This window comes from Myotis daubentonii, chromosome 5 (genome assembly GCF_963259705.1).
Source record: "Myotis daubentonii chromosome 5, mMyoDau2.1, whole genome shotgun sequence".
Taxonomy (NCBI): Eukaryota; Metazoa; Chordata; class Mammalia; order Chiroptera; family Vespertilionidae; genus Myotis; species Myotis daubentonii.
The window spans coordinates 86,870,898-86,890,627 of NC_081844.1; the positions used below are offsets into that span (position 1 = coordinate 86,870,898).

A 19,730-nucleotide genomic window follows, 5' to 3' on the forward strand; every position below is an offset into this window, starting at 1 on the left:
CCCCACCCACCCACCCAGGAAGAGGTTTCACAGGCAGATGGCTGAGGGGGTGGAGGGTGTAAATAAATGTCCGGCTAATGCTTTGCTCTTCCTCCATTTTTCTCTGCAAAATCCTTGCCTGTAATAAGGCCCCAAAACATTGTTAGCATTTATTTTTTCCAGGAAGAAATGGTCCTCATAGTACTTGACAGAACAATTAACACCCAAGGAAACAAGTGACAACACTAACTTTTTGACTTCACACTTACAAAGAGACAACTTTCTATACTGGAATAGTTCCGATTGTGTTCTGATGTATAATTTAATCCAATTTAAAACTGTAATGTAAAAAGCATAGTCACCTAAGTGTCTCAGATGTGACTCTAAGTTTTCCAAGGGCTTTGGATCCAATCGCCAAGATACCAGCAGAAAAGCTGCATTGAACTTCTCTGTTCTGGCTGTGGATATGTTCAGAAAAAATGGGGCGGAACATGAACTGAGGGGCTCTCAACCTCCATGCAATAGCCTCCAAGTCTCTGATATGTCATTTCAGACAATAAAGATGCCTTTATAGTCACCCTTACCAGTTAATCAGTGACAGATATGACTTTGGTAGGTTTTTTTCCCCTTTCTTTCTCCCCATCCTTGCCCCATACCCTGTTTCCATTTACAATAACTATACTCTGGGGTAATTCGTTCATCCATCCAATTCTTTCTGGTTGCTATTTGTAAACCTCCTGTCCTGGGACCAGGGGAATTTTTTGTTTTTGTTTTTGGACTGATTGACAAGAGTGACTTGGGTTTTGATGAGACTGCTAACACACACAAATAACAGAGGAGCTTCGTTCCAGAAAATAATTTCCCCTCAACATCTCAAGAAACAGGCAATGCAGTCATTTCAAAGTTTGAACAATGGATGGACTTTTGAATTGAGGGAGACGCCGAAACCCAAAATGGGAAAACAAAAACATGCAACTGGGCGGTTTAGCATTTTCTCATTTGTCATCGGATCTCAAAGTTCATCCTGGCACCAACACAGAGGATTAATGATTTCATCAGCAGCCTAAACAGATGGCAGGCACGAAATGGCTCTAACCTTCCCCGATAATGCTGGAGAATAGCTCCATGGAGTTTAATTTAACAGGATGGTGGCAGTTATTTCCTCTCTGTCGCCTGCTGCACAGCATGCCTGTCCAGAGCTCAGAGACCTACATCTTAAGGTCCAGTAGTACAGTGACTCAGGTTAACCCTTGCAGACAAGCAAGGGTCTTGAGTTACTATGGGATCCTTTTCCTGAATGGAATTCTGTTCTAATAAACACTACTCAAACTATTGATCATAAAGCTCATCAGGGCTGCCCATGGTGGGGGACTTCTAACATCTTTCTTCTATTAGCATTGAAGAGACACTGAAGTACTTTTGTTGCTATTGTTGTTCATCCTCACCAGAAAATGTTTTCCATTGCTTTTCAGAGAGTGGAAGGGAGGGATGGAGGAACGGAGGGAAGGAGGGTGAGAGGGAGAGAAACATCCATGTGAGAGAGAAAAACATCTTGATGTGAGACAAACACATCTACTGGTTGCCTCCTGCACGTGCCCTGATCAGGGGCAGGGAGTGAACCCACAACTCAGGTATGTTGACCAGGAATGGAACCTGAGACCCTGAGGTGTGCAGGCTGACGCTCTAGCCACTTAGGCACACCAGCCAGGTTTGGAGCACGTTTTTTCTTGGATAGTGAATGACATTTTTCTGAAAGGCTAGAGGCAAAACGTCAGAGAGGTCTTATATTGCACACTCCTGCCTCCAGCTAGCTTCTTAAGGGAGAACAGACATGACTTCTGAAGTTGGTCGGCATCACTGCTCATGTCTTCAAGATCATCTAGGGAACTTTGTGCAACCCTGAGGCAGGGCTGCAACCTAGAATCTCTGGGGGTAGGACCTGAGCATCAGTATTTTTTAAAGCTCCCCTGGGATCCCCAGCAGGTGCCAATGGGCAGTCAGGTATGCAAGAAATGCTGCATTTTACATTTAAATTCTTCATTTTAACTTTCTATAAATTGTCTCAATAAGTTAACTTAATTTCTATTCGGAATCCCACTGCACCAGGTTTGTCATTCTCAGACTGCTACCTCTTTATCTACTTCAATCTCGCCAAGGCCCGTGTTAAGATTCTGGGGTTTGCAGTGTTAACTCAAAACAGTGAGCAGGCCCTGCCCAGACATCAGGGAAACACATGCTGACACAGCAGCCCTGAGTCCCGGGATGTCCTGAGACCAGGCTGTGACAGCCAGGACAGTCTGAAAGGAAAAGATGTTTATGCCTGGATATCCGGTGTCCTGCAATCATTGTGCACTGAGAAGCTGTTCTGTGGCTAGATGAGGTAGTCTCATGCAGGCCAGCTCCACCCTTCTGTATATAAGGTGGGGCCTAAGGAGAACAGGCTATCTGCTGCAAGGTATGATGGGCCCCTCACTAATTCAGACGTTATCACCTACAACTATGCAATCTGCAGGTGAGGCTCTGGGGCCACCAAGCTACACATTTTTGTGCCGATCTTTCCACTGTGCATCCTGTGCTGATGTTTTCCTGCATCTGTTAAATAAGCAATAATTGTCTGATTTACCCAAGAAGTGACAGAGCCTGGACTTACCATCAACTGGTGCCTACCATTGCCATCTGTCAGTATGATGCTGGTGCAAACCTTCTGGAAACCCACTGGATCAAGACTAAAAAGACAAATCCTGCCTTTCTCTTGCACACAGTAGGTGCTCAATAGTGCTGGTTAAACTAAGGACTTTACTCCTAAGGCACCCTGGCTCTAACAAAAGGAAGGTATCCATATGGCGTGGACAAGGCATCCTGCAACAAGGCACAGAAACCCAAATACATCAAGGAAAAGGGGGACCTATGACAGGATGAAAGCAAATCCCACAGAAACAAAGTACAGAAAGCACAACTGAGCTCAAAGGTCAACAGCGGCTGCGCTGTCTCTTCCTCCATCTTTGGGGAACCTGACTTCGTGCTGCTGTGTCTGTGCTGTGCTTCTTTCCTCTGCAGACCCTAGTCCTTTGCTCCTTTAGTACATGGCCCACTGGAGTCACCCAATACAAGTGACCTCCGCTTATTTCTGGGAGAAACTTTAAAGGATCACCTTAGGGGAAGGGGACCCTAACATACAGTTGGTATGACACCCTCATCCGGGGACACTGACCAGAAACAGGGTCATTAGGACAAATGATAAGCACAAGCTCTGCTGAGTGATGTAATACCCCACGAAATGAGAATTCACACATAAATACGACTTGTAACACCTTTATTTCAGAATGACTGCAGGATCGAATTTCATAGGTAGACAACTGATTGATAGCTCCAATCACAACCATACTGAACCAAAAACACTTAATTATCCTTCACAAAAACTTGGCCTGAGAAATGTTCATTTGGATACTAATCTATTTAAGTTTCACATCATAGAACTGTACATATAAAAATACCAGCACGATTGGGGGAGGGAGTAGATTAAAAATCAAGAGAAACCAGTTGTAGCAATTCTCACTCATGTTGCGGTCACAGGTCTGACATCGGCAGCTGAGGATCAGGAAGTGAGTTAGAAGAAGGTAGTGGAATCACTAAAATAATGTCGCTAAATCAGTGCAGCAACGTTCATTCATGGAACTGCCAGAAACGCCTCTCGAAGCCTCCTTCGGAGCCTGTCTACCACTACCTGGCATGCAGTATGCAGTTCCATGGTTCCCCACTCCCACAGCACATGAGAGGAAAGTTCCTAGAGGCAGGCGGAGTATTGGCAGAGAGAAATGACAAATAACAGTGAGAGAAAAGAAAAACTATAAAATCCGCAGAACTCGGAGCAGGACCATTAGGGGCTTTAACAAAGCTAAACAGGACCTGAAAGAATCCAGAACACAAATAATGACCCTGAAAAGATTTCATCATCTTCAGTAGATTCTGGTTTGCCAAAGCAAGGAAGTGTATACTAACTTAAGAAATGGCTGCAATAAAGCCCCAAAGACAAGCAACTTTAAGGACAACCTTAAGTTGTCTAGACCATGCACCCCACCACGTCTGATAAATGAGATCTTACTACACATATGCTACTTATATAAAACAAATATAGCACCGTGGGTTTTTTTATCCATATATAACTGAAACCATAAAAGCCTCTTCATGGCAAAAGCACCTCAGTCATGTAGAGATAGCTTAAGTCAGCTTCTCTCTGCATAAGAACTTTATATTGTGTCCTGAGTGACCCAATGTAATGACTACCAGGCCCAACAGTTGCAAACCCTTCTTAAATGGTAAAAGATGCAGAGGCCACAAACACCTCTGCTAAAGCAGGGTTTCTCCACTGTCCTGGGGAACTTGTTTTAAAACACAGACACCGCCCCCCACCCCACCCCTGACCCCCGGCCCTACTGAAACAGCATGAATCCGAATCACAGGGGAGGCCCTGGACATGCAGATGTTCGCACCCCCCACCCCCACAAGGGTCCAAAGATTTCTGGGACAAGTGGGAGCCTAGGACTCACTGGAGTAAATCATCACCTTGAAGGGGAAGACTGACCAGGTCTGTGAATTAACCTTGTCCCACCCATGGTCCTCATGTGCCCAATAAGGCTGCCTTCTGTGTCCTGACATTTCTTACGCTAGACTACGGATTAAAAAAATAAAATTAAATGTGGGCTTCTAAATGTTTCGTCACAGGTAAAGGATTCTGACATGTAATAAAAATGAACTCTAACAAGCCCTCATTAATTTTGTTAAAAACATAAGATTTCTTAAGCCATAGATGTGAGGCCTGAGCAATGGATGCCCATAGGAGACAAGGGGAGTGAGGGAAAGTGGCTGATACCAGTCCAGAGAGTTCTGGGGAAATGGGGGGGAAATGGGAGGGAAATGCATCTACTAAAAGCAGGCTTAGAGCAGTGGCAGAAGGCAGCTTACATCCAGAATAGGGAGATGCAAATCTATTCAACGTTGGCTGGGATGTTTAGGCTGATCCTTTACACTCTTGAAGCGAGGCTGGAAACGACTAGCAAACATGTTTTGTTTGGCCAGCGCAGCGTTTTAAACAATTCTGAGTTTGTCACCAACATGTAAAAATCAGAGTTCTTTTTTTTCTTTCTTAAGTCTCTCTTTATCTGGAAGATTGGAAATTGGAAGAACGAGCCAAAGCAGCCACGTGGCAACACTGTGCTGGAGCCGGGCAGCTGCTGATTACCTTGCTCCAGGCACATGCTCGCTGGGTCTCCGCAGTGGCCGCCAGCCTGCTTCACTCATCAGATCACCTGCCAGACCTGTTGCAGGCATTTGCACTGGCCACCCCAGCTTCAAGGAAGTCAGGCAAAAACTCGGCTTCTCTGTGCTTCACTATTTCCATTTCTTACTACAAAGAATCTTTCCTACTTCAGAGGTGTTAAGAAAGAAATCAGATGTCTGCAAATCATCGTAGTGTTCTCATCCTTAGCTGCTCATTGGAATCACCTAGAGAGCTTCTAAAAACACTGATGCTTGGGTTCTGCCCAGAGATTCTGATTTATTGGTCTGGGGTGTAATCAGGGTGTCAGGACTGCACAAGGCTCCCCCGGTGATCCTAATGGACAGCCAAGGTTGAGAACTCCTGCCTTCAAAGGATGCAAGATGTTGAGTCTAGGGTTAACTTTATTTCAATGTCAATCTTCAAATACAAATTTCTTGCCTCTCACCTCTGTGATAATTCACATCACCTCTTATTTTTGGAAGTGGGCAATTATTCCGAAGGCCTACAAAATGCCATTTACAAAATGGAAAAGGAGGTCAAAGTGTGTTCTGGTTTCTACCACTCATTTTCCTTCCAACACAAGTAGAGAATAAAACACTGAGGAAACGAGAAGAAATTATCCCGAGACAAAACTTAGGCAGCACAAATAGTTCAAATACAATAAGATGAGGCTCACAGTGGCAGGCTTGTATAAAAAGAACACAATTGCTTTGAAATTCATCAGTGCACTAAGTAGGAAGTATTTCAAATATTAAAAAAATAAAACAATTTCCCCACAACTTTCCACTAATGGCCCAGTTTTTATGTTAAGATGAATTGCAAATTTTTGCCTCTCTTCAAGCGTTTGGTTGGTAGTATCCATTTATAATTTGGCTTCCAATCATGGAAAATGCAAACTACTGTCATCTAATTTTCAAACAGTAATAGTACTTTACATTACATTTGAAAAGTACATTTTCTAAATAGTTTCACATAATAAGAATGGCTTCTATTTAATAGACTTCTCCTATGTACCAGGAATGCTAGGCACTTAATATATACGTGACACAAATTGGTCCAACAACCTCACAAAATTAATTCTATCATCCCATTTTACAAATTTTTAAAAATTGGGCTTCATAAGGGTTTAAAACTATGTTCTAGTGAGCTAGCGGGTGGTAGCGCTTGGAATCAAACCAAGGTTTGTCTCTCTGACTCCCAAACCCGTGCTTTTCACACTAAATACCTTGTTTAATCATCACAACCCACAGGTAGTAAGATCTGTGTCCGATTATCCCCACTTGCCTAGTGAAAACAGAGAGGTTATGTCTGCTCCACATCTCAGAATGGACTAGTAGGAGCCAAGATTATGCACATATAACCTCCCCATTCTCCATCCGATGTTTTTTCAGCGAAACAAACCACAGCTCACATTTTACATTATAAAAGCGATAATGATGGCAATTGTGTAGTACTTATGGGTCTAAATCCAATGCTCCCGATTTCTGAGAATCTTCATCATAACTATAGATGTGCCTTCACTTCACCTCAGGTCTGGCACATTCCTATCTGTTCCAGGCCACCTGTGAGTCAGGTATCAGGTTCCATTCCTTTACTTGTCCCAGAATCCTCTCATGAATCCTATGGGCAATGATGCAGATCACATAAAGGCACAAACACCAGTGTCCAAGCCTGTCCCTGGCTACCCAAACCCATCACCAGGCAATCAGCAGGGTACCCTCAAGAAGGGCAACATCATCTTCTATGGGTTTTCCCTTTATTTGTAAAATCGTGAAGAGTCTATGCCATAAAAATCCAGCTGGGAGGACTTATCTCCATGAGTGCCACTACTGAGGCTGGCTCCCAGGGAGGTGTGTCATTTCAGGTCCCGGCAGGAAAGTCTCTTCTTCAAGCTGCCGATACCGCATCCTTAAACCTGCATTTCGAAAACTGAGTCTTGGAGATGTTGTGTCCGAGAAGTGATTCTCGAGCAGAAGTAGACACAACACAGCTCCCCTGCAAGAGAAAGCAAACAGGCTTTATCACCTCATAAACATGTCTCACCAATCAATACTTACTTGCCCTCTTTTCTGAAGCAACTAAAACACGAGTCACTTGAGTTCTATTACTACGGGTAATTTTCGAAGAAATTGCATTTCTGCCTCCTAATGATCTTGGAACAGAGCAAGCACCTCATTTTATTAAGTCCAACCACCTAAAGGAGCTAGTTCAAAGATATAGCTGAAACTGAGGTCTTAATCATTCCGATGTGAAAGAATTCTGCTGTGTTATTGAACCTCAGCATGCCCGCTCTCCCAACTGCCAGAGGCAAGAACAAACACATGTCAGGGCTATTTGTTTTATTCAAAAATGACAGGAAATCAAAAATCTATCCAATGGACGTGTCAGCAGCAGCAGCACAAGCATATTGGTTAGTGAGATTTATGAACCTCCAGTTTGGCTCTTGAGAAAAATCACCTGCTAAGCTTTTTAACTGTCCAACGCCCACTTGAACATACGGGCCAGAGGGTGCTGGGGAGTATCTTTAGGGCTAGGTACCACACACAATGTAGTCATATTCTATGTGAATGTAAATTATGAATAACATTTTTGACAGAGAAAGACAAATACCGTATGATTTACTTATATACAGAATCCAAGAACAAAATAAATGAACAAACAGAACAGAAACAGGCTTGTAAATTGTGCAAATTTGAAATGTGGTATCATATAGAAATATTGGGAGAACCAAGATGGCGGCATAGGTTAACGCCGGAGTTTGCTGCTTTGAACAACTACTTCAAAAGTAAAACTAAAAGACGGAAGGGACATCACCCAGAACCACAGGAACGCTGGCTGAGTGGAAGTCCTACAACTAGGAGGAAAGAGAAACGCATACGGACACTCAGAGGAGGCGCAGTGCTGAAGTCAAATTCTGAGTGTGCGGAGCGGGCTGGCGGCGGAGGGCGCGGTTGTTGTTTTCAATTGGGAGGGAGTCGCAGACTCTGAGCTCCAGATACAGGCGAGTCTTTAGGGACCCAGACTCAAAGGGGAGAAGCGGGACTGTCTGGCTTCGGTCAGAGTGAGTGCAGCTTTCTCTCCCAGCTTTGCAGCAGGTGCTGGGACTCAGAGAGGCAGAGCCCCTGGGGACAGGACTGAGAGCCGCCATAACTGCTCTCTCCGGCCCACACTGTTGATCCTGTGCGACCCGCCCCGCCCAAGCCCTGCACAGAGGCATTTGCCAGATAGCCTCAGGCAAAGGCTAGATTAGCACCTCCCTAGAGGACAGAAGTTCTCTCACTGCTGACACAGCTGATTCTCATAACCACTTGGCCTGGAGGTCAAACCCTCCCTGGGATTAGCTACAACAATCAAGGTTTAACTATAAGACTTCGAACAAAGACCACTAGGGGGTGCACCAAGGAAGCATAACAAAATGCGGAGACAAAGAAACAGGACAAAATTGTCAAAGGAAGATATAGAGTTCAGAACCACACTTTTAAGGTCTCTCAAGAACTGTTTAGAAGCCGCCAATAAACTTAATGAGATCTACAAGAAAACTAATGAGACCCTCAATGTTATATTGGGGAACCAACTAGAAATTAAGCATACACGGACTGAAATAACGAATATTATACAGACTCCCGACAGCAGGCCAGAGGAGCGCAAGAATCAAGTCAATGATTTGAAATGCGAGGAAGCAAAAAACACCCAACGGGAAAAACAAAATGAAAAAAGAATCCAAAAATGCGAGGATAGTGTAAGGAGCCTCTGGGACAGCTTCAAGCGTAACAACATCAGAATTATAGGGGTGCCAGAAGATGAGAGAGAGCAAGATATTGAAAACCTAGTTGAAGAAATAATGACAGAAAACTTCCCCCACCTGGTGAAAGAAATGGACTTACAGGTCCAAGAAGCGCGGAGAACCCCAAACAAAAGGAATCCAAAGAGGACCACACCAAGACACATCATAATTAAAATGCCAAGAGCAAAAGACAAAGAGAGAATCTTAAAAGCAGCAAGAGAAAGAAACCCAGTTACCTACAAGGGAATACCCATACGACTGTCAGCTGATTTCTCAACAGAAACTTTGCAGGCCAGAAGGGAATGGCAAGAAATATTCAAAGTGATGAATACCAAGAACCTACAACCAAGATTACTTTATCCAGCAAAGCTATCATTCAGAATTGAAGGTCAGATAAAGAGCTTCACAGATAAGGAAAAGCTAAAGGAGTTCATCACCACCAAACCAGGTTTATATGAAATGCTGAAAGGTATCCTTTAAGAAGAGGAAGAGGAAGAAAAAGGTAAAGATACAAATTATGAACAACAAATATGCATCTATCAACAAGTGAATCTAAGAATCAAGTGAATAAATAATCTGATGAACAGAATGAACTGGTGATTATAATAGAATCAGGGACATAGAAAGGGAATGGACTGACTATTCTTGGGGGGGAAAGGGGTGTGGGAGATTCGGGAAGAGACTGGACAAAAATCGTGCACCTATGGATGAGGACAGTGGGTGGGGAGTGAGGGCGGAAGGTGGGGCAGGAACTGGGAGGAGGGGAGTTATGGGGGGGAAAAGAGGAACAAATGTAATAATCTGAACAATAAAGATTTAATTTAAAAAAAAAGAAATATTAAATAATATCTCACCATGCAGAAATATAAAAATAATGTCTCCTTACATATATTTGTGCAAACCCCACAGAATGTTTTTACTGGCAAATGGAGCACACGGCCACAGCACCTACCACGGCCACATCACAGTGCCACATTACCTGCCACACGGATGCCTATATACCTATGCCACCAGGCATGTGCCTTGGAACTTCATGAGCAATTTTAATGATTGCTGCAGCCGGTATGTTAACTTCATTGTTTTGTTCACTTTAATGCTTTTTATGTCTTAGAATAACATCACCCAAGTGGTGATGTCGGAGCTAATGTAAAGAACATAAACTGTCACATTATTAACTTTGGAATAGAGGGAAGATGTGATCAAATGCTACATTTAAAAAAAGGGCAAACCACCCCACAAGGTGACCTGATGCTAATTTAGGAGAGGGCATGCTCTAACCCAGGGGACAGAAACATTTTCTTAAAAGACCAGATAGAAAATATTTTAGGCTTTGTAGTGTGTAAGATGTCTGTCAGAGCAATTCTCTCTGCAGTTGTAGTGAGAACACAGCCGGGAACATAGCTGCATGCCAATAAAACTTTATTTGCAAAAGCAGACAGCAGGCTGCATTTGGCCTCTGGGTCGATCCCTGCTCTATAACTACAGAACTCATTCCTCACACCTTTTCTCTTAATGTGGCATTTTACTGCTCATAAAATCAGTAGTTCTCCCATTTAAACCATTCTCACGCTTTCTATAAGCTAATTTTGAAAAAAAAAAAAAAGGAAGAGTTCCATTAAAACAACCACATTTCAAGTTTGCAAAACCTTTGTAAAAATAGTCAAGAAAATGGGGTTAAAAACAGTAAACAATAAGCAGCCAACAACATTGCAGCACAGCAGACCCTCAAAATGTCCTATCTCATGCTTTTGGTGATACTTACATAACTGTATATATATCTGTCAAAACTCACCAAACTGTGCACTCAAAATTGGTCAACTTAGTTTTACAGAGATAATATCTCAATGAAGCTGATTTTGAAAAAAAGCTTAAAGCCTAGCAATAGTCTCTAACTTGTAGTAACTGTGAATGTAATTGTGGATTTCTGTGGGAAGGTTATAATATCTCTTACTTTACATTTACTCCTCTGAGAATCATGGATAATGAGAGTCTGAATTATGTAAATCCTTCAGGAACTCCACGTCATTAAGTGCATTAAATCTTAACTGTCCTGCACTGAACTCTTGGTATCCAGACCTCAACCACTTCCCTTAAGAGAGGAAAATAAGTTACTTTTCAGAAGCACTACAAAGTCCTGAGTTCACACTTAGCTCTCAAAACAAATTTAAGACAACAGGTAATGCTTGCTTAATTTCCTCATTTGCACTAGCAACACTCGAAATCAGTGGTCGCCAACCTTTCAGACCTCACAGACCACCAGTTGGTGACTGCTGCTTTAAATAAAAAACACAAGTTGGTGTGAGTCTTGTCTCCTTTCTTTTCCGTTGTCTTGGCTCCCGTGTGGAGCCGGTCAACATTCAAGCAGGAAAAAAGGCAAGAGGCTGAGATACTGGTAAAGCCACACAGTCATTTCTCTGGTGAATCTAAAATCGATGGAATACATGACAACAGTGTCGAATTCCAGCTAATAGCGTTCTCAGAGCCCCTTCAATCTGTCTCCATTCAGAGATGCAAACTCATTCAAGCAATGGTTCTCACACCGTGGTCCCTGGCGCAGCAGCAGCAGCAGCAGCAGCACTGCCTGGAAACGTTAAAAACAACTTCTCAGGTTCCACCCAGACCTACTGAATCAGAAACTCGGGGGGTGGGACCCATCGAGCCATGTTTCAAAAAATCCTCCAGATGATTCTGATATTCACTCAAGTTTCAAAACCACCAATTTAAAGTTTGAAAACCAAGATATACTCGTCCCTCATTCTCTTATTTAGCACGGAGCTGACGCCTCATCCCACTCTCCTGGGTAGGACAAAATCTGTGCCTGAGCACACAAACACTGGAGGGGCTTAGTGAGCTTCACAAGAACGTGAGCCTGGGAACGCAGGGAGACGATCTTCTTACAACTTTCCAAAGAACAGAGTGGATATGGGAGCACACAATACTCCGATTCTATTCCAACATTTTTTGAGCACCTGCCGTGCACCATGCCTGTGCTACAGGAAATGATCTTGTTTCCCCTTCCCGGGAATCAATAAATCTATTAATATGTGTTAAGTATACATGAAGTCAAGCCTGCAAACAAGCAGAAACACTTTATAATTCTCAAATTCCCATGCAGAGGTGTGACCAGTATGCTCTGAATGCTGAGCTACTTGCACATAAATGCTCCTTTCGCTTCTTCCTTGGTTAATTCCCCCTCAGGCTTTATCGTATGGAATGCCAGGTTGCTCATACAAAACCATGTGTACCACAGTTTTAAGCCAACATAAGGAAATTAGAGATAATTTTGAAATACCCAAGACAATGTTTGCACTGCTTAAAGGTCTTACCTTCTATCAGATGTTAAAAATCCAAGTCCAATAAATGTCATAAGATGCAAATCCACTATACTCATTTATTTTAGGCTTTGAGTCTCTCTTAAATAACTTTTTTATTCCCTTTCCACTATGAAGCCATTCTCCTTGATGTAGACAATAAAAAATCAAGGGAAAAAAAATGTAAGTAATTCTGAAATCCCCCTGCTATCTGTTAACCCTACATTATTTGCCCTAAACTAGAAGGGGCATGTGCTCCTGCAAAAGTGCTCTTTCTTCCATCCTGTGTCTGTGACAGACATTGCTAATCAATCAACACACCCTGACCTAGAGCTTGAGAATTATCTTCAAGGCCTCAGAGTCCTTCTCCATAGCATTTCAGGCAGCCATCCCCAATTGATGACTGATAAAATATATTTATTTCACTGGCCAGTCAAGATATCCCTTTCAGAAACTCTAAATCCCTTCTTTCCTTGTTCTCAGAACAATAAAATTAAAGCTTCCATTTATGCTGAGCTCCAGTCTCTACAAACCTATGCCACCTTGACAGTGATAATCATGTTGGATTGCGCTGAGCAGTTTAAACAATTTGAGTGCAGTTATAACCCAGCACGTAGTACAAAAGTGCTCTGAAAATCAAGAACCAAGTAAGTAAAGATACAGAACAGATAATGAAACACCTGTGAGACCATCCCCTGTGCATACAACCAGGAAATGTACAGCATGAATAGCCCAAGGAGGCAGATGCATAACACCAGGCTTATTAAGCATGAACACACGGCCTGAGTAACCAATTCTGGTTAGGCTTTTGGTACTCACTGATGGTTCTTTACTCGGCTGAGGGGGCACCACACTGCTCCTTTAGCAGCGTCTCCATTATTCTAATTCCCTGTAGAGAGAAGAAAGAAAAATCAAAACGCCACATTTCACAGACAAGAGCTTTTACAGTGATCACAACCCTCCCCTTCAAGGAATCCAAGTCATGGCCCTATATTCATTTCCGAAAAGTAGGCTCACAGTCACGCTGTACATTTTTCTAATCTGCTCATCAATTTCACATTTATTATCTCCCTGTGTGCTCAGAACTACTCAGGGAAGTAGGGAGTTTAGGATCTCCATTTTAAACATAAGAAGACAGTCCAGAGAAGTTAACTTCTTTTTAAAAAATATATATTTTATTGATTTTTTACAAAGAGGAAGGAAGAGGGATAGAGAGTTAGAAACATCGATGAAAGGGAAACATCCATCAGCTGCCTCTTGCACACCCCCTACTGGGGATGTGCCCGCAACCAAGGTACATCCCCTTGACCAGAATCGAACCCGGGACCCCCCCAGTCCGCAGCCCGACGCTCCATCCACCGAGCCAAACCGGTTAGGGCGAGAAGTTAACTTCTTAAAAGCGACCCAGCTACTACATGGCATTGGCAGAGCTGGAATAATAATGGCAACTGTTAATATTAATTGAATATTCACAAAGGTTCTACATTCACTGCTAAGGTTTTATGTGCATTATCCTGGGTTGTGGGTGCTGAGTACACTGAGGACATCCGCTCAGGGACTCAGGCACCTCCCTACCCTCTGCCAGCACTGTCGGCTGCTGATGGCACACAGCCACCCTCTCAGCCAAAGGGCTGCCTTCCCCGAGATCATGTCCCCTCTCCAGGGGCAGCCCACATGCAATGACTGGTGGATACAGGGGTCTAAAGGCCTGGCCCCCTTCCCTCAATTTGGAACAACTCTGAGGAGCATCCCATCTCCAGCTCCCCATGGGATCAGCTGAGACCTTCACTGCAACTGTGTCACAGTTCAATGTCACCTGCAGCCTAATCCTGCTTTCCTCACAAGTTGTCCCTAAGGTCCTCTTCGATAACCCCCTGCACCCAGATCTCCATCTCTCAGTGTGTCCTGACAGCTGACCTAGGACACCTTGTTTAATACACACAAAACTCTGAACAAGTACCATTCTTACCCATCTTACTGGTGAGGCAACAGAAACTCCAAGAGGTTTAAGTAATTTGCCCAAAGTTACACAGCTATTAAGTAATACAGCAGGAAAGAACACAGGCATTCTCCTGTGTTTCAGGGGCCACCTCCTAACCTTCTCACCATGCTCACTCCACTACTGTACATTTCAACTGCCCACCCACCTCGGCCAGTCAAGTCCCCTGGAGGAAACAGGAAAGAAGATAGTCCCTCTTTCTTCCTTCAAGAACAAGTTCTGAAGACCAGAAGATAAATCGTCAGATGGGAAGACAGGATTATGATGTAATTGTGGGCTAGGGCAGTGGTTCTCAACCTTCTGGCCCTTTAAATACAGTTCCTCATGTTGTGACCCAACCATAAAATTATTTTCGTTGCTACTTCATAACTGTAATGTTGCTACTGTTATGAATCGTAATGTAAATATCTGATATGCAGGATGGTCTTGGGCGACCCCTGTGAAAGGGTTGTTCGACCACCAAAGGGGTCGCGACCCACAGGTTGAGAACCGCTGGGCTAGGGTCTAAAGGAAGTCAAAGCTGGATCCAGGGACATGGAACACAGTTCTCAGGGACCGGAAAATTGTTTAGAGAGAATACTAATGATCAAAGCTAATTTAAAATACAGATTCCTGCCCAGCTGGTATGGCTCAGTGAATTGAGCATCGTCCCATGCACCAAGAGATCACAGTTTGATTCCCAGTCAGGGCACATGCCTGGGTTGCAGGCTCAATCCCCAGCAGGGGGCATGCAGGAGGCACCCGATCGATGTTTCTATCTCTCTCTAACAAATTAATAAAAACATATTTAAAATACAGGTTCCCAACCCTTCACAAGATGCCTTTGATTTAATGGGAATGTGAGTAACAAGTGCCCTGATGATTCTCAGAGAGACTACAAGAGAAAAGAAGTGGCTTCCTATTGGGGGTTTATTCTGAGCCATGGGAGAGGGATGCATCTCCAGAGAAGACAACAAAACATCATATTTAGTACCAAAATACATTCAACAAAATGTAATATTTCTGTAAACATTTCAGAAGATCCTCCAGATTCTGGCTGACCAGCACCACAAATATTATCACTTGGAAGGAAGAAGCATTAATTAAAAGGTCTGGGCAGAACACTAAGGAGCATAGTGTTGGGTAAACAAAGCAGCAAACTGTAGGTCCGGTGCACTGTCCTCAGTCAGGACACCCGGGTCGCTGTCTGCCAATTATTCTCCTGGGCTAGTCACCTTTCCCAAGAAGTAACTTAAACCAGTGGTTGGCAAACCGCAGCTCGCGAGCCACATGCGGCTCTTTGGCCCCTTGAGTGTGGCTCTTCCACAAAATACCACGTGCGGTGTGCATGTACAGTGCGATTGAAACTTCGTGGCCCATGCGCAGAAGTTGGTATTTTGTGGAAGAGCCACACTCAAGGGGCCAAAGAGCCGCATGTGGCTCGCGAGCTGCAGTTTGCCAACCACTGACTTAAACCAATAGAGCTCAGGGAATAGCAAGTCTGACTAGTTAGTACTATCCACACCCAGTTGCTCACAGGAATTCCTAAGAACCCACAAAGACAAATACTGATGCCCAAGTCCTACCCAGACTGACTCAGCCACAACTTCCAGTGTTGGAGCCTGGAATCTGCAGATTTATAACACACCTCACGTGGTTCTAAAATACAACGTGTCCATTTACTAGAATTTATAAATGGCAGCTTAATATCACTTCCAAGATCCCTTTCAACTCTGCCGGTCTGGAAATTGACGAAATTCATGTCTGAAGATACAGTATATACAACAATCTTATACTTTAGAGTTACTCTCCTTTTAAAGGATTAGATGGGAAAGGAGAGGGATGGGGCAGGTGGTGAAATAACCTCTGGAATGAAATTTAATCTCAGACCTGAATTGTTCTCCTTTCTTCTCTCATTCATTTAAGAGATCCAGCCAGCAAATATGTATTGTGCACCTACTATGTGCACTGACAATAAATGGTGAACAAACAAGACAAAGTCCCTGTATCATCTAGTCTAGCAGATTTTCTTCCCCATTTTCCTTTGTTGTTGTTGTTTCAACAAACCCCTGGACAATAACTGAATGTCTTCCTTCTATTTTCAAGAAGATGAGAAACAGCCACGTTAATTCTGCTTCAAGCTTCTTTTTGCAGAGTGGGCGCCTAAATCAACACATTATGTCTTTAAAACCAGAAAAGCACACTCCTTCCTTAGGAAGCAAGCTCTGTGAACTCTCCCCATCCGTCTAAATTAGGAACCCACCACTTACAGAGAGGAACACTAATTGACATAAGTGAAGACTTTGAGGTTTGCCTGGGGAATTGAAAGACGTTATTTATTGAATCAATTATGTTCACAGTGCGACAGTTGATTTTTATTCCCCTTTCCCCCCCTCTCTCATACCACTTTAATCTTTTTAAGCAGAACAGCTTGAAATAGAAGGTGGAAAATGGGGGGGGGGAGGGAGAGAGAGAGAGAGAGAGAGAGAGAGAGAGAGAGAGAGAGAGAGAGAGAGAGAGAAATGAGAGACCTATAAAGTAATTTTTTTAAAAAAGAAAAGAAAAAGCCCTACGAGTGAGGCCAAACCACTATTTAGTACCTCTGTTTGGTAAAGGAAAGACCAAATCAAAGCCCAATCAATACAGTCCTTTCAAATAAAGTTCCAACGCTTAAACTCAACCCCCAGGAGATGGGGCTTAAAGGGACTAAATTTTCACCACTTATCACATGATGATGCCTGAAATGCAGAACAAACATTAAGTGGATCCACCTTTGCAGACTTGGCTTAAAAGCTTTTTGGGCAGACAAACCATGAATCCGCTTCATTTTATTATGTGATAAAGAAAAGGCATAGGGAGGGTCCATCTTATTCAAGTTGTATGCTCTAGAGAGGAAAAATGCCTGGTACATAGAAGGCATGCAGTAATTGTCTACTGGATGAATGAATCTATCAGTCAACCCATCAATCATCAGCTTACAGGTCTACTGCATTAGATAATGAAGTGCTCAGAGACAGGGAAGAGAAGTGACTTACATTTCTATCCTTTCTGTCTAGTGCAGAATCTGGCACACAATAGGTGCTCAAAGCTGGTAGATTGTGAAACTAATCAATGGACTACTTTTGAATGCCAAGCTGATAAATTTGAAATTGGGAATTACAGTGCCTCTGTCCAGTAGTTACCATTCTTAAAAGTGTGGTTGAAAAGCTCAGGATATGAAGGAAAGAATAAAGGATAAAAGATAAAAATAAAGGAATGATGTGGAAACACTAACAGTGAGATGGGACTTAAAATGAGCCTGAAGAATCCGGGTTAGTCAGGAGCTTAGAAAGCGGGTCGTTTCAGATGCTGAAGTTTACATGATAAGACCACTCACCTTTTGATAAAAAGCTTTGCAACAAGTTTACTTTAAAAACCTCACTTCCCTTTTGATTCTATTTTTTTTCTTTATTGTGAAAAGTATTACAGATGTCCTCTTTGTTTGTTTTTCCCATTGACCCCCCTCCACCCACACCCATCATTCTAATATTTTTATTAAGTTGGCTTACATAAAATTGTCTTCAAATATTTTCATTTATATATGAATAAAAGGTAGAATAAGAATATGCCACCACCCTGCTTCAACATTCTAATAGTATCCATTGCTTTTATAATAAAATCCACACTCTATCCATTGCTTTTATAATAAAATCCACATGGCTATCAGGCTCTCAATGACTGGCTTCCAGCCCACCTCAGCTACAGCTCCCTCCATTCTCCCCTCACCACTGGACATTCACAGGCCTGCTTTCTCTTCATAGGACATGCTCAGTTCCTTCCTTCTGTTTATTTGTTTTTTATTGCCCCTTTACCCTCTTCTACCTCCCCACCCTCCTTTCCCTCTGGTAATCACTATACTGTGGTTGTCTGTCTACCACTTAGATCCTTTCTTGTTTACTCACTGTTCCCTTTGTTTCCAGCAGGAACATAACCAGACCGTCAGTGGCTTGCTAGCTCCTGGCAATATTCAGACTTCAACTCACCTCCTCAGAGACTCCCCTACGAACCAAGCTAAGTCAGCTGTCTTTATTACTGTCTTTACAGCATTTGTCACTATAAATAATTGTCCTGCTTTTAAAACATTTTGTACTGTCTGTCCCCCCTCCCCCAATAGAATGTAAGCTCCCTGAGATGGAGAGAGACCTAGAGGGAGGGATCTGCATCCAGTTTTTACAGGAAAAGGTGAGAGAAACACTACTCAGATTCTCCAGGAAGAGACCTTTTGCCTCAATAAAGCACCTTTTAATCTAATGCTGTCCAGCTCTTTTTAAGACTTCCTCATCTATGAAACAGTACTAATAATTAAAATTCACTGGCACGTACTGGCAAGCTCTGTGCTGAGCACTTTACCTGCACTGGCTTACTTTAACCTCCTGTCTGCCTTAGAGGATTATTATCTTTCTTTTTTTTTTTTTTTATGGGAACAGAGGCTCAGAGAAATCAAACATCCAGACAAAAATCACGTAATCACTAAGAAGCAAAGTTTTGCTTCCACCCGAGGCTATCAGGATTGAGAGTCCAGGATCCAGGATCTTCCAACACTGGGGGGTGGAGTTCTCAATGGAATTATGGATGTGAAAATGCCTATCATAATGGTGAGTACATAGCAAGAGCTATTCCTCCCTTCCCTATTGACTATGTTCAAAAAACCTGATATATAAATCAGATTTTAGTCCTCCTGCATGATTCTGAATATGTGAATCAATATTTAATCACATCTACAAATTATTTTAAATACAATACTTTTCAAGTAGGAATATCCTGACAGAATGTATGACTTCAATATAATTTTCCCAAACTGGCTAATAAACTCTTGAGTAAGATTCATTTTTATTTTGATAAGGAACCTAAAATCTTTAGGTGTAACTGCAGAACATTAAACTAATACAATAATTTAGATGCCTTTGCTTCACATTATAAAGCTTCCTCTCTCTTTGTGAATATTTAATCTCAATTTGTAATGGAAAAGAATATATCACCAAATAATAAAATCTAAAAATTGGAGATGACGTTATGTTATTTTAGTCCAGATAGAAAATTCTTAGCAAAGGATCAAAAGTGGCCCATCTGGTTTGTAGAGTTCTCCTGGCATCAAATATCAGAATGAAAGATTACAAAGCCATTTCCATAATGCCAATTTTCACATAAACCCTGACCTGACATGAACAGTTTAGTGGCTAAGAGTCATGTAGATATTGGCGTGTTTCTATTTTATAAGGTTACTTTCCCCTACCCCCAATTTTTAATATTTAAAAACGTGACCTGTCTATAATTTCACTGTTCTTGACTTGAACTTTGTGCAAAATATGGCTTTTTCACCACTACTCAAGGCCAGCCTCCCACCCGGTGCCACATCCCACC

General features: G+C 42.6%; 1 protein-coding gene across 1 annotated transcript in view; it reads right to left on the reverse strand.

Annotated features, from left to right (window-relative positions):
• Positions 1-3,278: 3,278 nt before the first annotated feature.
• The window catches only part of PRELID2 (PRELI domain containing 2), a 62,854-nt gene continuing 46,402 nt past the window's right edge, over positions 3,279-19,730 (reverse strand). The window contains exons 6-7 of the mRNA XM_059698762.1: positions 13,172-13,241; positions 3,279-7,252 (exon numbers count right to left, since the gene is read on the reverse strand). Of these exons, the coding sequence (XP_059554745.1) occupies positions 13,182-13,241 (60 nt within the window). The 3' untranslated portion in view covers positions 3,279-7,252; positions 13,172-13,181. The remainder of the gene's footprint in view (positions 7,253-13,171; positions 13,242-19,730) is intronic.